Here is an 18,385-nt window from a genome sequence, read left to right as displayed (position 1 = left end):
TTGTCCCTGTTTGGCCTGACCAACTGCTTTTGCCCCCCTTAACAACTCTTCCTGCCTACGCACCTGTTCCACTACAAGCTTTCTTTTCTCCTTTAGACCTGCTTTATTCCACACTGGTTTGCCTGGGCCAAATCCCAAGCCTCCTAGGCCAAATTGGACATTTCCTACTATTTCTGCATGCCTAAGAGCTGCCTCTGCCTCCTGCACTGCTGCCCTTGGGTTCCATTTCCTCCCCCCAGAAGGATTCGGAACCACATTACGAACTAACATGTCCTTACTCCCAGATAACAACAGTTCTGTCCTAACCTTAGTGCATTTAAACTCCTCTGTTAGACTGGATACTGGCAGCTGAAGCATTCCTTTCCCATACAAAGCTACATTGCTTAAGCACCTGGGAGCACCCAACCATTTTCTAATATAAGAGCTAACTAGCCTTTCCATTCTCTCTGCTACAGATAATGGGACTTCATATACTGACATTGGCCACATTAACCTAGGATACAAGCCAAACTGCACCACAACCTCAGTTTTCCTGGGAGCCCTGATTTATCTATTCTCTCCAGCCCCTCTGCAACATCCTTTCTAAATTGCACAACCTGTTCAACATCTTTCAGGTCCACATTATACCACCGTCCTAGACTCTTAACTGATTTCTCCCTAATTGTTGGGATTTCCTCACCTTCTATAGCAAACTTCCTATCACTTACTTTCCCTCTGTATATTGAAATACTCCTTGACTTACTAGGCTTAATCTTCATACTAGCCCACTTGAGATTCTGATTGACTTTATCTAACAACTTCCTTGTACATGGCACTGTTGAAGTTAGCAGTGTCATATCATCCATATAAGCCCTAATTGGTGGAAAACACATTCCATTCTGCCGTCTCTCCCCACCTACGACCCACTTGGAAGCCCCAATAATTACCTCCATAGCCATTGTGAAAGCTAGCGGGGAAACTGTACATCCTGCCATAATACCAACCTCCAATCTTTGCCAATCAATCAATAAAGCAATAAAAAGATCATTGATCATAAAGGTTTTACAGGTACAGTACTTGAGACAGTGTATGTGATTGTATAAAATAGAAAATATATGAAGCAGTGACAAATATCTGAGGTGCAGAATGTAAAAAAAAAAGTTTCTATTTCATAAAGGTATGTTGTATCTGTATTTTGAATATAATGTATAGTCACAGAATATGTATAACTTGCAATCATCACTGTAGCTAATCTTGACCATGTCTCACTTACTTAGGTCGTCGTCTACAAGATCCTCTACATTGTCCTCTTCCTCTTCTGCGTTGTCCTCTACCAGGTTAGTGATTTTACTCTGGCTGGTGATAGACAACCAACCATCTGTCTGATTGTAAGACTCAAAATGGATGAGAGCAGTGTGCCTTTTGTCTGTCAAAGAGTGATGTTTTGAAGTTGCAGGTTTGACCAATAAGCACCTTATCTGACATTGCAGGACCTGGAGACAAAAGCTCAGTCATGGCGTCGGACAGTGATTAAAGCTCAGTGGGCAAACGATGTGAAAGGCAGCCAAACAGGCGTCCAATAGACTGGAAATGCTAAAATCTTTAAACATGACATATGACTCAAAGCTACCTATTTTATACTGACTTATTCTGTAATATCCTGAAGTCTCACGATTTTTTTCTCAAAATATTATGACTTACACTGGCCCATATATGCTGTTGTAGGAAAGTGACTATTCTATACTGTAGACATTTATTCTCTGATGTAAATTTGGTATTGAGATTTCATGTGTCAGTTAGTACAGAGGAAACCTGTTTTAATAGTTGAGACGTGGTTGTGTAGCTCACAAAGCCACCATAGTTTTGGGTTCATCTTACACTGTAATGTGTTGACTCCTAAATTATCATTAGTGAATCATTCTACTGTTGTTTGTGCATAAAAACATTCACGACGAGTCCAGCTCTCATATAAACTGCTCATCGATGCAATTTTACTGTAAAAAGTATTGATTATGACTCATAAACACATACACAGTCATTTTTTTGCTGCTGTTTTCCTGTTTTTTCTCCCCCATCTTATGTTTCTGCTGACCTTTTAGAAGCACAGTAGGCACTTACAGGAAGGCCTAATGGCTGTGGAGGTGACGTAAGACAAGATAACACCATTTGTCTGGCAACATCAGACACATCCTGGTTCAGAGCTGCAATGATTAAGCAATTAATCGATCAGTTGTCAACTATTAAATTAATCACCAACTATTTTGATCAGCAATTACTTAGTTTAAGTAAATTCTTTCAGAGAAAAAAAAATCTAAATTCTCAGATTTCAGCTTCTTAAATCTAAATATTCGGCTTTCTTTACTCCTCTATGACAGTAAACTCAATATCCTTGGGTTGAGGACAAAACAAGACATTTGAGGATGTCAAATTTGGCTTTGGGAAACACTGATCCACATTTTTCACCATTTTCTTACATTTTATAGACCAAACAACTAATCCATTAATTGAGAAAATGAGCAACAGATTAATTAATGAAAATAATCGTTAGTTGCAGCCCTGTCCTGGTGTATGTGATGAGAGGCAACGTAGCCCTGTCTGCAGCAGTTGTTGTGGCAACTAGTGAATTACTCTGCAATGAGTGTCACAGTTGAATGAGCTGTTAAAGCCAGTAGTGACATTGCAATGTGGAGCTTCAGAGAAAAGGTCTGTTTCTCCTCCCTCAGACCCGCTATGACGTGTGGCGTCGGCTCCTGAAGACATTCTGGGCAGTGGTGGTCGGTTACTCCATGGTGGTGTTGATCGCCATCTACATGTACCAGTTCAGAAGTGTGTCCGGGCTCTTCAGACAGATCATGGGCATGTCGGAGGAAGGGTGAGTTTCTGTGTGTCTGCACATACTGACATAATCTGTTTTTTTTAGTTTCTAAGAGGCGAGAAAATGAAGCGAGAAAATTTATGCAGACTTGTTGTTGGTTGTCATATCATTACACCTGTCTGACTTCAGGCTTCGTGACCTGGGTTTGGAACGGTATGACACAGTGGAGTTGTTTGCACGTATCCTGCTTCCTGCTGCGTTCCTATTGGCTTGCATCCTCCAGCTGCACTACTTCAACTCAGACTTCCTGGCTCTCACTGACCTCGACAACGTACCCATCAGACAGGCTTCCAGGTGAGAATATGTGCAGACAGGGAAAGATATCCCACTGAAAGAAAATAGTGCCTGCTTCATATGAACCAGTACAACTGATGAACAGAAGTGCCATTTTTTCTTGGATGTTAAAACAAGCACTTATTACTATTTGCAATAGTATCCTTCTCAAGACAATATTATTTTTATACTCTTTTTGTATATGTGTAGTTGATTTTATTTTGTACTGTTTTTTATCGTCTATTTGTTCTTTATCTACATCTCCTTTTTATTCTTGTTGTATAACAACTAAATTCCCCCTGGGTTCAATAAAGTTTGTCTTATCTTATCTCACTGGTGTTTCTGTATGTACTTTCCACATATATGATCTGATTGACTGCTGGACATATTGTATATCATATATTTATCTCATTTGTCTGATCTGTCCTTCTCTCCACCCAGAGAGGAAGAACTCAGGAGTTCGGTCAGCGTGATATCTGAGACGTAAGAGCTGCATTTATTCCCCCATACATGTCAGATGCTTTGTGTAAAGACCCGTCACAATTAATTGCATCTCACACAGTTGGTTTATTGCCTGTAGATATAATTGGTGTTTGAACTGGGAAGAGCCGGCCACATTCAGTGGTGAATGTATTGCCTCTGAATCTCATCGTCAGCATCGTTATGATAACAGTAATATCAGTAATACCTGCTGTAATGTTCACACATCTCTCTTTAATTTTATTCCCAGCATTAAAGAAAACATTGAAAAGTTCCAGAAAAGGTAAGCTGTTGTTTTGTCTAAGGGATCAGTGTTTGTGTCCACATTACATACTGTTTAATGATTGTTCAGATTTAAAGTCATATTCAGACATACTTTGTGTAATTGGGAATGGGACATCAGTGTGCAAATTCATGTCAATCTATAAAGGTTTAAAATGTTTCCTGTTGTCCTCCAGGCTTGTGAAAGAGCAAGGCTTGGGAAATGGGCAAAGTCGGGAGACTCTGGACAGTGTCGGACTACAAATCTCTTTAGACAGAGGAGCTGAGGAGCAGGAGGAGACGACAGGGGAGGGTAACTATATGAAGACCCAAAATGGCTCCTCAGTCTCCTTGTCAAGCCGGCACACATTTAGGACTCAGATGCAGAGACTTGATCGAACACAGCTTTTATTAAGCACGAAATCCCAGACTTCTTCAAATGAGCAAAGGAATCAGGAGCTATGAAATTATCTAATATATATATATATATATACACACACTAATAATGATACTCACAAGAGTACTGAACTATCTAAGAAAGGAAAAGAAGTAACATAAAGCGCTCTAGCAGAGGATAATAACAAAATAACAGAAACACTATGATAACTACTACAAACTGAAATCGCTCCCGAGGGAGGAAGAACACGGTCTAACAACAGTCTAACAGAAAACAAAACCTGACTAGAAGATGTCACAAAACAAAAATCACTAAGAAAACAGAGGAATACTATCGCTAAGTAAGAAAAGTCTAACAAACAAAAAACTCCCTTAATGAGGACTACAAAACGACAAGGATAAACACTGTGGAACACATGGACGAGATACTGTGACAATGGGAACGGGACAAAGACAGGCACAGGTGAATCGGCTCTCGGACTAAGACACACTGGCACAAGACAAGGGAGACGCATACTATTTAACACATGGAGGGTAATCAGGAACAGGTGGAAACAATGGGTAATCAGGACGGACACACCGATGACACAGGAGGATGGGCAAGTGCTCTGAAACGAGAGGAGAGTTAGGCTTTCAAAATAAAACAGGAAATAAAGAGACAAAAACCCCAAGACGAGACAAACCTCACCACGGAGTGACATTCCTTTTGTGGGGTCAATTAGGAGTGATGACAAAGTACTGATACAACTTTATATAACAATCTTCTCTCTTACAACAATATGTTTTTTGTACACTGGCACCGAGTATCCCCAATAATTAATTTTATTTACTACTTTGCCATTTTACTTTATGGCAGTTCACATGTAGATGTTTTTGTGTTGAAAAGATTTAGACTCTATTCCTTTAAATCTCCTTTTGATTTGTGCCTCCTTGAAAAAAATCTTCAGTTTTTGTGTCATGTTATGTGTCACAGATGATTGTCTTGCCGCTGATTGTTATTTGAGCTGTATGAGAGCTGCAGCAGTGCTATGATGCCCGGATTATGTCTGATGTACTTCTCTATGCTCACTGCCTTCTCTTCCTCCCAGAGTCTGTCCCCAGCGGTCCTGAGAACAAGTGGGTTGTGATTGTGGACCGGGCAAGTCTGCTGCTCATTCATGCTCTGTCAGGCCTGCAAAAGGTCCAGGAGCAGAGCTGGAGACTGCTGGAGCTCCACAGCCTCAAAATTGTTTCCTCTGGCATCATCTGGGTGTCACTGCAAGAGGTGAGTTGTTGGATCTGTGTGTGTGTGTGAAAATGTGTGGGTATGTATACACATTGTCAAAAACACAAAGAATAATTTCACAGTGACTTACTTGGTGCTGGTTCGATGGTTATAGAAACCTTTATGCCAGAGGTGGAGGTAAAATCAACCAATAGCTACCGAATTGTTAACCTTTAATAACTTTGTTGACGTATTCCGTGGAAAGAATCACTATGACCAGGCATTTTTTTTGCTCAGATCAGATATGCAGTTCTGTGCACACTCACATGAAAGTGAAACGCTGTGATTTTCATTTTAACAGGTTTCTCTGATGAACTTGCTCTTTCTGGTTCTGTGGGTGTTTGCACTCCCGTTCCCACGGTTACGACCTTTGGCATCCAGTATCTCTGCTGTGTGGGCCTGCGTCATGGTGGTGTGCAAGATGTTTTACCAGCTCAAAGTCATCAAGCCCCTCGATTACTCCTCCAACTGCACAGCTGTGAGTATCCATAACTGTGTGAGTTTCTTTCAGTTGTTTCCAATGCTTCTGTCAGCAGGGTGACTCCAGCTGCACAGCTGGACCACCTGTCAGTGGGCTCTAACTATCACATGGTGTCATTGGTTCTCTTGGAGTATGTATTTGCACAACCAAAAAAACTTTTGTCATGTGTTCAAGGCATTATCTTTCAGATTTAGACACAAGTATTTGTTGAAAATGTCATACACACCCGTCTACTCATATCGATTTGTTGTCTGTATTTCAGAACCTGGTACCGTCCAACAGCTCTGGCCTGGATGATGGAGTGGAGCTGAGTGGGAACATGATGGAGCTGCTCAGGAGGTCTATTCTCTACATCGAGCCTGTAGATCCTGTCTTCTGGTGTGGAGCACTGCGTAAATGTGAGGGCAGGATCCTCCCCTGTCTCAGGGTACGGTGACACATCTGCCAAAATCTAAGAACGTTACATAGTTATTAGATAGATATTTCTTTTAAATCACAACCATCACACAGAACTGCATTTGCAATCCATTATATGATATCAGGCACACTCAACTAGGTTCAGGCTCTAATGCACTCGACTAAGCATTTACTGCAGGTGAAACGGTAGTTGCAAATCCTTTTAACAGCTTTTTATACCCAGGGAAAGTAAGATGCTGAAGATCTCAGACAGAGGCCCAGGACCAAACCATTCAGACCTCAGAAATAAGATTCAAGATTCAAGATCGTCTTTATTATCACTGAGCATAGCATGTCAATGAAATTTGTATTGCAAACCCCATGTTAGAAACAATAAGAAATATAACAAAGTAATAATAAAATAAAATAAAGATACTAGAATAAACTGAACTAACATGCAGATAAAAATATGTGTAAATGCAATAAAAATATACCAGAAATGAAAATATACTAAGGCAATAAGAATATACTAGAACAATAAACAGTAAAATATACCACAGCATAAAATATACCATCCATCCATCCATCCATCCATCCATCCATTATCTTCCGCTTATCCGAGGCCGGGTCGCGGGGGCAGCAGTCTAAGCAGGGATGCCCAGACTTCCCTCTCCCCAGACACGTCCTCCAGCTCTTCCGGGAGGACCCCGAGGCGTTCCCAGGCCAGCCGAGTGACATAGTCCCTCCAGCGTGTCCTGGGTCTTCCCCGGGGCCTCTTGCCGGTGGGACATGCCTGGAACACCCTCCCAGGAAGGCGTCCAGGAGGCATCCGGTAAAGATGCCCGAGCCACCTCAGCTGGCTCCTCTCGACGTGGAGGAGCAGCGGCTCTACTCTGAGCTCCTCCCGAGTGACAGAGCTCCTCACCCTATCTCTAAGGGAGCGCCCTGCCACCCTGCGGAGGAAACTCATTTCAGCCGCTTGTATCCGAGATCTTGTTCTTTCGGTCATGACCCAAAGTTCATGACCATAGGTGAGGGTGGGAACGTAGATTGACCGGTAAATCGAGAGCTTTGCCTTTTGGCTCAGCTCCTTCTTCACCACGACGGACTGGTACAACGACCGCATTACTGCAGCCGCCGCACCGATCCGCCTGTCAATCTCACGTTCCATCCTTCCCTCACTCGTGAACAAGACCCCAAGATACTTAAACTCCTCCACTTGAGGCAGGAGCTCTCCTCCAACCCGGAGGGGGCAAACCACCCTTTTCCGGTCGAGAACCATGGCCTCGGACTTGGAGGTGCTGATTCTCATCCCAGCCGCTTCGCACTCGGCTGCAAACCGCCCCAACACATGCTGGAGGTCCTGGTTTGAAGAAGCCAACAGGACAACATCATCCGCAAAAAGCAGAGATGAGATCCTGTGGTCCCCAAACCAGACTCCCTTCGGCCCTTGGCTGCGCCTAGAAATTCTGTCCATAAAAATAATGAACAGAACCGGTGACAAAGGGCAGCCCTGCCGGAGTCCAACATGCACTGGAAACAGGTCTGACTTACTGCCGGCAATGCGAACCAAGCTCCTGCTCCGGTCATACAGAGACCGGACGGCCCGTAGTAAAGGGCCCCGGACTCCATACTCCCAAAGCACCTCCCACAGAATGCCACGAGGGACACGGTCGAATGCCTTCTCCAAATCCACAAAACACATGTGGACTGGTTGGGCAAACTCCCATGAACCCTCAAGCACCCTGCGGAGGGTGTAGAGCTGGTCCAGTGTTCCACGACCAGGACGAAAACCGCATTGTTCCTCCTGAATCCGAGGTTCGACTATCGGCCGAATTCTCCTCTCCAGCACCCTGGAATAGACTTTACCAGGGAGGCTGAGAAGTGTGATCCCCCTATAGTTGGAGCACACCCTCCAGTCCCCCTTCTTAAATAGAGGGACCACCACCCCGGTCTGCCAGTCCAAGGGTACTGTCCCCAACTGCCACGCGATGTTGCAGAGGCGTGTCAGCCAAGACAGCCCCACAACATCCAGAGACTTGAGGTACTCAGGGCGGATCTCATCCACCCCCGGTGCCTTGGCACCGAGGAGCTTCCGAACTACCTCGGTAACCTCAGCCTGAGTAATGGATGAGCCAGCCTCTGGGTCCCCAGCCCCTGCTCCCTCTACGGAAGGCGTGGCAATGGGATTGAGGAGATCCTCAAAGTACTCTTTCCACCGCCCGACAATATCCCCAGTCGAAGTCAACAGCTCCCCGCCTCCACTGTAAACAGTATTGGCAGGGTACTGCTTCCCCCTTCTGAGGCGCCGGACGGTTTGCCAGAATATCCTTGAGGCCGATCGATAATCCTCCTCCATGGCCTCCCCGAACTTTTCCCATACACGAGTTTTTGCTTCCACAACTGCCAAGTCTGTCCAGCTTTCTCCTCCGCCAGCGGATCCAACTCACCACCAGGTGGTGATCAGTTGACAGCTCAGCCCCTCTCTTCACCCGAGTGTCCAAGACATACGGCCGAAGGTCAGATGACACGACTACAAAGTCGATCATCGACCTCCGGCCTAGGATGTCCTGGTGCCACGTGCACTGATGGACACCCTTATGCTTGAACATGGTGTTCGTTATGGACAAACTGTGACTAGCACAGAAGTCCAATAACAGAACACCGCTCGGGTTCAGATCGGGGAGGCCGTTCCTCCCAGTCACGCCTCTCCAGGTAACACTGTCGCTGCCCACGTGAGTGTTGAAGTCCCCCAGTAAAACAATGGAGTCCCCAGTCGGAGCACTTTCCAGCGCCCCTCCCAGGGACTCCAAGAAGGGTGGGTACTCTACACTGCTGTTCGGCCCGTAGGCTGAAACAACAGTGAGGCACTTGTCCCCAACCCGAAGGCGTAGGGCAGCAACCCTCTCGTTCACCGGGGAAAACTCCAACACATGGCGGCTAAGGTGGGGAGCTATGAGCAAGCCCACACCAGCCCGCCGCCTCTCACTGCGGGCAACTCCAGAGTAGAAGAGAGTCCAGCCTCTCTCAAGGAGTTGGGTTCCAGAACCCAGACTGTGCGTGGAGGTGAGCCCGACTATCTCTAGCCGGTACCGCTCAACCTCCCGCACTAGCTCGGGCTCCTTCCCCCCCAGCGAGGTGACATTCCATGTCCCCATTGCCAGATTCTGAGTCCAGGGATTGGGCCGTCGGGGCCCCCGCCCACGACTGCCACCCAAATCCCATCGCATCGGCCCCTTCTGATCCCTCCTGCGGGTGATGGGCCTACTGGAGGGCGGGCCCACGTCGCTCCTTCGGGCTGTGCCCGGCCGGGCCCCGTGGGCAAAGGCCCGGCCACCAGGCGCTCGCCTGCGAGCCCGACCCCAGGCCTGGCTCCAGGGTGGGGCCCCGGTAACGCCAATCCGGGCGACGTGGTCTTCCTAGGTCTGTTATACTTTATCATTAGGGCTATGGAACCGCTCTTAGTCTGACCCGTCACCTAGGACCTGTTTGCCTTGGGAGACCCTACCAGGGGCCATAAGCCCCAGACAACATAGCTCCTAGGATCATTCGAGTACTCAAACCCCTCCACCACAATAAGGTGGCGGTTCAAGGAGGGGAAAATATACCAGCAGCATAAAATATACCAACAGCATAAAATATACTATACTATAAATAAATATAAATAAAAAGACATACAACAAGATTGCTAACTTTATTGGATTGTGTCCCAGATCAGCTTTTCTCTGCAAAGTGCGCTATGTGTTGTAGAACCACCTGATGGTGCTGGGGCTGCTGGTGTTCGAGGCGACAGTCCATCGGCACCAGCTCTACTTCCGTCTCCATAACAACCTGAAGCCCCCACCTTTCAGCATCTTCTTCCAGGGCATCACGAGGCAGCACCTGGATCACGGCGTCCTGCCCTGCATCAAGTACTTCATCAACTTCTGCTTCTACAAGTTTGGACTGGAGGTACTTTTTAGGGGCTGAAAACTGCTCACGTATGTCTGAACTGTTTAACATATCTGACGCTGCCTTCTTAACATGCACACACTTCTTCTTCAGTTCAGTTTAATAGTGGCGGTCAACGTGATTGGTCAGAGGATGGATTTCTACGCTCTGCTCCATTCCTGCGCCTTAATGGCTGTTCTGTTACGACGGCGCAGGAAAGCTATCGGGGAAGTGTGGCCTAAATACTGCTGCTTTACTGCAGGGCTCATGGTGCTGCAGTACGTGCTCTGCATAGGCATCCCCCCTGCTTTCTGTGTTGGTATGGATGTTTTAATAATCTGTGATATTTTTGCATGAATAAACTTTTGACATTCAGTATTTCAGTATAATTTATATCCAGCTCCTGAAACATTTTGCATTTGCTGTTTTCAACAACTGGTGTGTGTATCAAGGTGATGCCCCCCCAGCAACAACCGTAGCCGGAGGCACTATGTTTTTGGGTTGTTCGTCCCATTCTTGTGAATATGTTTCCTCAGCCTTGACAGAATTTCTTCACATCTGGCACAAATGTTTACTTGGACTCAGAGATGAACTGATTAGATTTTGGCTTCTTTGCAGCAACATCCATATTTGAAGCATTGTAGTCCATAACAAGTTCATTGGCTCTGCTGATATTGAGCTTCAGGTGATTGTTGTTGCACCATGTGATGAAGCTCTGTATCAGTCTCTGTACTCCTCTGGAAAAACAGTCTCTAAGTGATGACAACAGGTTTCTCACTGGAAGTTATTCACTGGAATCATACATGTCAATATAGTGATAACATCCGTTTCACCAAAAAATACACTTAATACCTTTGATTACATTCCTTCAAAGTCTCCACTATATATATTATATGAATCTGGACAGACACTTGACTGGCTGGCATGCAACCACAAAGTGGTAATTCTAGTTTTCTTTATTATTCCATTATATGATGGGTGGCTAAAATGTCAGAAAATAGGTGATGATTGTAATTCTCAAAGTCCAAGATGAAATCTTCTGATCACCAGTCCACTAACTAAGAGTAAATATTCAATATTCAAATAATTCAGTTTACTATCACAAAGAAAAGCATCAAATTTTCACGTTTGAGAAGCTGGAACCAGCAAATGTGTGGTGTTTTTGTTTGGAATACTTACTTCTACTACGATTAATTAGCTTTCAATAATGCCCCTTTTTACAAAAGTACTGCTTTTACATCTCATTGTCTCAACTATGTTGTTCTACTCTGATCTGTTTTTTTGTCAGATTACCCGTGGAGGACCGCACTTCAGCCTTTGACTTCTAATGTTATTAAGTGGTTTTACATGCCTGACTTTGCCATGAGACCCGATCCTTCATTCATATTCTGTGAGTTTACATCTACTCTCTTCCCTTCCCTTCCATCCTGACTTTGGATATGTTCCTCCTCACCTCGGACCACCTTTTGACCACCTCCACCTGCTCTCTGCAGATGACCACCTCCTGCTGCTCTGCTCATCTCTGCAGTGGCAGGTGTTCGAGGAGGAGAACCGAGTGGCGGTGCGACTGCTGGCCGGAGACAACGTTGAGATCAGTCGAAGTCTGGATCCTTGTTCCTTCAACCAGTTCATACCTGTGGATAACTTCCTTCACTGCAGGTAAGCACCAACCTTGCTCTTCAGGTCTTTTTATTTTGGATTTTTAATCATCTGTATTTTTAGGAGAAGGTTTTTTTAAAACGAAGAGTCTTGGTGCTATTTCTATTATATCTCATACTTGTTTTGGTCTGAATGTTGATTTGAGTTTTTCATGTCTATCCATCATCCGTTATCAAACATATGAGTCATTGTATTGATGTTGGATGTAAATTTATGGACCAGGAAATAGCCTAAACTCCATAATCCAGCATTTAGGTAATCTCTTCAACAGCCTCCAGCTCCTGTAGGTTAAACTGCAGGTGGAGAATTGGAAATCCATCATGCTGGTTTGTGGTCTTTTTAGGAGCATTAAGGGGTTGAGTTAGATCATTAATTTATGTGTGATGTCAAACTCATGAAAGCTGTTCTGGTAAGATGAAATTGCTGGCTAAGCACTCATGGACATCCCCCATTTCCATGATAGACTGGTGCCTTCGTTTGTGGCCTTTATTTCTCTTTCTGGTGCCAGCCTCCACCAGATTTACCACCTTGCTGTTAACGAAATATATTTTTCTAAGAAAAGAATAACTAAATCAAAGCCCAAGGTTGGCGTCAGTCATTTTCATGGACAATACAATACACTGGAATGACAGAAACTCTTTCATTGGCTGATGCCGACTGTATTTTATCAATCAAACAATTTTAACAAATACCCAAGGTCTCATTGATGAATGGGATATGGTGTTTTGTAGCATTGCTTACTGTGATTATGAATGAACAACAGTCGAAACTAATCAGTTAATGGATTATTCAGCTGACTGGAAATGAAATAACATTTTTGATATTCCTTTATCGAGCAAGAATTACTTTTACTTTTTTGTTAATGGCCATTTTTTCCTAATTCTACTTCTTTCTTCTAGCTTTTCAAATAAGCAAATAATGGAACAAGATGTAGAGATTAATCAACAACGGTGCCCCTTCAGTTCCCAAGCCAAAGGTTAATTAAGTAAATAACTGTAGTTCTATAAAAATAAGCATTAGATGCATCTATTCACCTCCTTAGTTGAAAGGGTTTACACCACTCTCATGTCTGTATGCTAAATATGAAGCTACAGCCAGGAGCTGGTTAGCCTGGCTTAGCATGAAGACTGGAAATAGAGGAAAACAGCTAGCTGGCAGGCTGCTGTTTACCAAGAAGTAGTTACAATAACCCACAGTAAAACCACAGCTTGTTGATTCTTTGTTCAAACGCGATGCTAATTAGTGGGCTTCAGAGATCTCAGCAGGTGTAATTTTTAAGGGTCAAAAAGTAAAAAAGAAGCTGTTTCCCTTGCATCCTGTCTGTATGCTGAGCTAAGATAATCGGCTTGGCGGTAGATTGATAGTGATATCAATCTTCTCATCTACCTGTTGGCCACAAAGCAAATGAGCACATCTCCCAAAATGTTAAACTATTCCTATGTATGTTATGATTCTGCAATTTTGGGAAATATTGAAGTTTTATTCTGTTTCGGTGTCTCAGCGGTAAAACGTCCCTCTCTGTCCGATCCTCAGGTCCTACCTCGACATGGTGAAGGTGTTTGTCTTCAGCTATTTCTTCTGGCTGGTGCTGTGTCTCATCTTCATCACCGGCACCACACGGATCAACATCTTCTGTCTGGGCTACCTGGTGGCCTGTTTCTACTTCATGCTGTTCGGAGGCAGCGTGTTGATGCAGCCGGTCAAATACATCCTGCGACTGTGGGACTGGCTCATCGGCTACACCTGCTTTGTGATCGCCATGAAGAACCTGCTGTCTGTGAGTCACCACACAGTCGGGAATTTCAAATCATTTAAGATTAGTGTTGTGTGCTTTTTCAGCAGGCTCTATATTGTCAGTAATTGCCTCTTTCTGCCCTTCCTGTATCTTTTGTGATCAGCTTGGTTCTTGTGCCTACCTGGACAGCCTGGTGAAGAACAGCTGCTGGTTAATTCAGGCCTTCAGCATGTTCTGCACCATCAAAGGCTACAACGTCCGTAAGTGTCTGTAACAGATGATGATAATCATCCTAAATCTCATGACATTCTTGTGTTTGTGTACAGTGTGTGTGTTAAAGAGGGAAGTAAGGAAGGAAGAATATAGAGCGTAAGAATTGTTGATCATGTTGAACATTATAATCTACAGTATAAAATCTACGATCATAGTGTTTTATATTTTTGTATTGCATGAAAATGGCCACCGTCACGCATAGCTTTCATACATTATCCCATCGTATGCTTTGGATTTGCTAGTTTAGTACTGTTTGAGGCACTAAACTACATGTTACACAAGAATGTACTAAAATATACAGAAAAAATATTTTTTGTTTCTTAAATTTAACAACAGTCTCAGTGAGGCGTGTGCTGGATTTAGTGACATCTTGTGGTGAAGTTGCAGATTGCAACAGACTCAATCCCTTTCCAAGTGTGTTCGATGGCAGCAGAGGCCCTCTCTACAGCCAGTGTTTGGTTTGTCTGTTCTGGGCTACTGTAGAAACATAACAGCGTGACATGGCATTCTCCGTGGAAGAGGACCCACTATCTCTGTAGATATAAAAGGCCAATAGATCCCACTAAATCCTGCACACTGGTGCTTTAAAATGTCTTTTTCAAGCCTGAGTGTACATTTTATAAGATGATTTTAGTGATTTTATTCAGTTTTTGCTTTTTTTTTGAAGCTACACTTTACAACAATAAAAGACTGTTATTGTAAGTCAACTATAATGTGCCGCCTAACAGTTTGAGATGCTTATAACAATACTGGGATGTTCATGTTTGTCATGTTGGACTAAAGAAGAGTCATAGTGTGTAGAGGATGCAGATAACAGGGAGCTGAGATTGAGCATCTGTTTATGACTTGTCAGAGCTACCATTGAATCAAGCGTTACATAAACATATGTGTGTTTCAGCTGATCCTGATGACGAGTGTGAGCTCCCGGAGGGTGAGGCCGGCATCGTCTGGGATGCGATCTGTTTCACTGTCCTCCTGGCACAGAGAAGAGTTTTCCTCAGCTACTACTTCCTCTACGTGGTGTCTGACCTCAAGTCCTCTAAGATATTGGCCTCCAGGTCTGTACTCCACATGTGGAACAACCTCCTGCTTAGGTCCGTAACATACTTTAAAGCAGTTAGGGTGAGGAGGTACAAATGACAGTGAGGGGTTAATGTTTGAACATTGAAACTTGATTTCTGTTGTATGAACTAAACCCAACCTAGCTGGTCAGTATTCAGTTTATAAAGGGAAACCAAAGCGACACGATAGGCACAAGAGTCTAACTCTCTCACTAAGTGCTGTTTAGGAGAGGTTTTTCTATCGTTCTATTTGTTCGTAAGACAACATGCTGATGTGTGAGTTGGAAATAATTAATTAGGAGTCTAGCAGTTTAACAGCACCTGCTTTTTCCATATCATTAGTACCTTTCCAGGAGACAACAATTCAAATCGTGGTCTTTTCCTCTGACTCTAAGGGGTGCTGAGCTGTTTGAAGCCAAAGTGAAGAAGCTGATAGCAGCCAGACTGGAGATGGAGAAGAAATCTGTGGAGACGCTAAAGAAACAGTAAGAGACATTAAACAGTGTCGAGTCAGCAAAGATCCAGTTTGAAATGAGGAGCCACAGAATTTTAGCTCTCAATGTCGTGTTTGTCATCTCTTGAAAAAGTAAACAGCTTACTGCCTTTGCACCCTCTTCCTGCAGGATGGAGAAGATCAAATCTAAACAGAAGAGTCGGCCTGCAGCAGCAGCAGACAAGCCAGCTCTTCCTGCTGATCAGGAGCAGGTGACACTGGGTAACACAAGCAAATCAATTTTCTGATAGTACCAATAATACACCAGCAAAGCATGAGCAGGCAGGCACAGTTTTATAGGCACCAGCCATTAAAATGTTTATGTGAAAGGCATGTTGTTATTTCATTTTGCATCTGCTGACCCCAAAAATGGAAATTTATATGAAATTTTTGAAATGAAAGTTTCTCTATTGTGACAGTTTTGTATAACCATGTTGTGTTTGGGAGATTATTATACTTGTATAAGTGTTTACTTTATGAAACTCTTTGTCATTAAAAGGGAGAAAATCAGCAAATATTATCGATAACTAAACAGATTGATCCGTGTTTTCCAGCTGATGATGAGAAGGCAAAGAGAGACGCAGGAAAATGGTGGAAGCCTTGGGTGTCTCAGCCTGGAGGTGAGCAGCAACATGACACAACCTCACCACTGGCCTGTGCTCCCGGAGTGATGCACAAATGGTCAAACAAACCGCTGGAGCAGCTTTGGATCAGATGCCTTAGGCAAAAGCTCAATAGATGCACTGTGATGTAGTTTTGGCACTGTCCTCTGTTTGATACAGTGGAAAACAACTGTGGCTACCACCTGTTTGAGAGTGACAGCGAGGAGGAAGAGGAAGAAGTTACAGAAAAGAAAGAAGAGGAGGAACCGCCAAAGAAGAAATCTGCTTTTCAGGTGAAACCCCCTCCCAAATACGCAATAATTTTCCATAAGTCATAAACTAAGATTATACTGGCTCCTTTAAAACAACACTGTCTCAATATTGAAACATCAGTGAAGACTTGTGTCCGATGTCTTTGATATCCCAGCTGGCCCACGACGCCTGGGTCACAAGCTCGAAGACGGCTCTGAAGGACCTGAAGAAGGAGAGGAAAAAAATAAAGAAAGAGGAGAAGAAGAGAGCAAAGAAGGAGCTGCAGAGGCAGCAGGGTGAGAGAGCAACATGTGCTGTTTTGATAAACGTACTGTTTGTGTATATATAGATGATACTGCTACCTGCTCACTAACTGTACTTCACTGCACATGAGAGCCCCAGAAAACAGTCCAAAATCTGATTTTAATGTATTGACTGTATTTACTTCTTTTTTATCTTGTGCTGGAGGTGGCCCTAAACCCACAGGGTCTTTACAATCCAAAGGTATACCCTCTGTGGAGCGTGAGTGTGCTGGAAGATTTAATGGCAATGTGCCCAGTAGATTATAAGATACAGCATCTTGTGTGCAAAGGTTTCTCCTGCCCAAAGTGCCCAAAATGTAAAGGGCCATTAATTAACATCAGGATTTATCCACCGGGGGTGCTGGGAGTGTGGCTAGATTCTTTGTTTGGTACCTCGGTCATCATTCTTTAAAGAGCATGAATTTGACATAAACCTGGCCAGTAGTTTTAGAGACATGCTGTTTTCAGCCAGGTGGACCAACTCTGAAAATGATTTAACAATAAAATCTTTTTTCCAGGCATTGAAAAAGCAGACTCGAGTGAGGATGAACTGGAGGAAAGCATCATGGAAGACAAGGAAGAGGAGGAAAAAGGTAAGCAAACATGAGTCACTGTATTACACTTAGCAAACCTCTGGATTGTGCCACGTTCTCACAAGTGAGATAAGGGGATATTTTATACTGAGTGACTTTCTGCAGTAATACGTACAAACAGCAGTGAAACTGTAAATCACGAGCAGGGGAAACCTCTTCTATACAGACACATTCTTATTTGACTTCACTCACTTACAGCATCTACTTGTCCTCTCTGACAGAAAACATTCTGCAGCGCATCATTAGCACCTTGAAGTTCACCTGGATGGTCGTTCAGGCCCTTCTAGACGACCTGACAGAGGGTCTGAACTCGTTCTGTAAAGACAGCCTGGACATTTCCAAGGTGCTGCGCTTCGAGCGAGCTTTACTCAGCCAACAGCAAAAGAAGGTGAGAGGATGGATGAAAAACTGACTATTTCGAACGCGTCTTGATCTCAGCCTCAAGGTGAGGCAAAAATAAACAACAAAAGTCAGGAAGGCCGGTAAGCAGACAGGAAAAAAACATCAAAAACATTTCACTTCTTCAGAGGTCTCAGTCATTACCCTGTAGGTGAACTGATGATTCAACAAATAGTGGGTGGAAACAGCGGTGCTTATATATTGTGGCAGCAGGTGAGTCTTTACAGTCTGATCGTGAGCAGTGAGCAGGTGTGCTCAGGAGAGGAGGAGGCCGGACCAAACCTGTCAGCCATGCCCAGCAGAGAAACATACATATACAAGACAGACAGGAGACAGAGGAAGAGGGAAACACAACGACAGAATAGGAGAAGGAGGGGAAAACTGCAGATGCCCACAGAAATATGTTAGAGAATATCTAACAATATGTACACTATACTGCAATATAAATCAACCAATGAAATGTGACAGTTTACAGTTTTACATATTACATGCAATATATACTTGTACTTAGACTACATGGGCACTAACCCATGATTCTATTGTCTTGGCTGAGGCCTCCAGCCTGAAACTGCATTTTTATTTATATTACCTTCTCATAACATTACATGCTGTCAGCAGGTTCATTACAAAAACACGTCACCTTTCAAAAGCCGTCAGTTGAGTGTGATGTAGTAAACCCAC

General features: G+C 43.9%; 1 protein-coding gene across 1 annotated transcript in view; it reads left to right on the top strand.

Annotated features, from left to right (window-relative positions):
* si:dkey-11f4.7 (piezo-type mechanosensitive ion channel component 2) overlaps positions 1 to 18,385 on the top strand; it is a 31,890-nt gene that overhangs the window by 5,768 nt on the left and 7,737 nt on the right. The window contains exons 5-27 of the mRNA XM_041945971.1: positions 1,257 to 1,316; positions 2,703 to 2,851; positions 2,984 to 3,148; positions 3,569 to 3,610; positions 3,858 to 3,890; positions 4,066 to 4,181; positions 5,353 to 5,528; positions 5,830 to 6,006; positions 6,272 to 6,436; positions 10,156 to 10,356; positions 10,450 to 10,654; positions 11,624 to 11,725; positions 11,829 to 11,994; positions 13,528 to 13,771; positions 13,893 to 13,989; positions 14,901 to 15,060; positions 15,459 to 15,548; positions 15,687 to 15,778; positions 16,111 to 16,176; positions 16,339 to 16,451; positions 16,586 to 16,706; positions 17,231 to 17,305; positions 17,527 to 17,693. Coding sequence (XP_041801905.1) covers positions 1,257 to 1,316; positions 2,703 to 2,851; positions 2,984 to 3,148; positions 3,569 to 3,610; positions 3,858 to 3,890; positions 4,066 to 4,181; positions 5,353 to 5,528; positions 5,830 to 6,006; positions 6,272 to 6,436; positions 10,156 to 10,356; positions 10,450 to 10,654; positions 11,624 to 11,725; positions 11,829 to 11,994; positions 13,528 to 13,771; positions 13,893 to 13,989; positions 14,901 to 15,060; positions 15,459 to 15,548; positions 15,687 to 15,778; positions 16,111 to 16,176; positions 16,339 to 16,451; positions 16,586 to 16,706; positions 17,231 to 17,305; positions 17,527 to 17,693 — 2,982 coding nt within the window. The remainder of the gene's footprint in view (positions 1 to 1,256; positions 1,317 to 2,702; positions 2,852 to 2,983; positions 3,149 to 3,568; positions 3,611 to 3,857; positions 3,891 to 4,065; positions 4,182 to 5,352; positions 5,529 to 5,829; positions 6,007 to 6,271; positions 6,437 to 10,155; positions 10,357 to 10,449; positions 10,655 to 11,623; positions 11,726 to 11,828; positions 11,995 to 13,527; positions 13,772 to 13,892; positions 13,990 to 14,900; positions 15,061 to 15,458; positions 15,549 to 15,686; positions 15,779 to 16,110; positions 16,177 to 16,338; positions 16,452 to 16,585; positions 16,707 to 17,230; positions 17,306 to 17,526; positions 17,694 to 18,385) is intronic.

This window comes from Chelmon rostratus, chromosome 10, assembly GCF_017976325.1.
Source record: "Chelmon rostratus isolate fCheRos1 chromosome 10, fCheRos1.pri, whole genome shotgun sequence".
Taxonomy (NCBI): Eukaryota; Metazoa; Chordata; class Actinopteri; order Chaetodontiformes; family Chaetodontidae; genus Chelmon; species Chelmon rostratus.
This window is presented reverse-complemented; position numbering and strand designations above follow the sequence as displayed.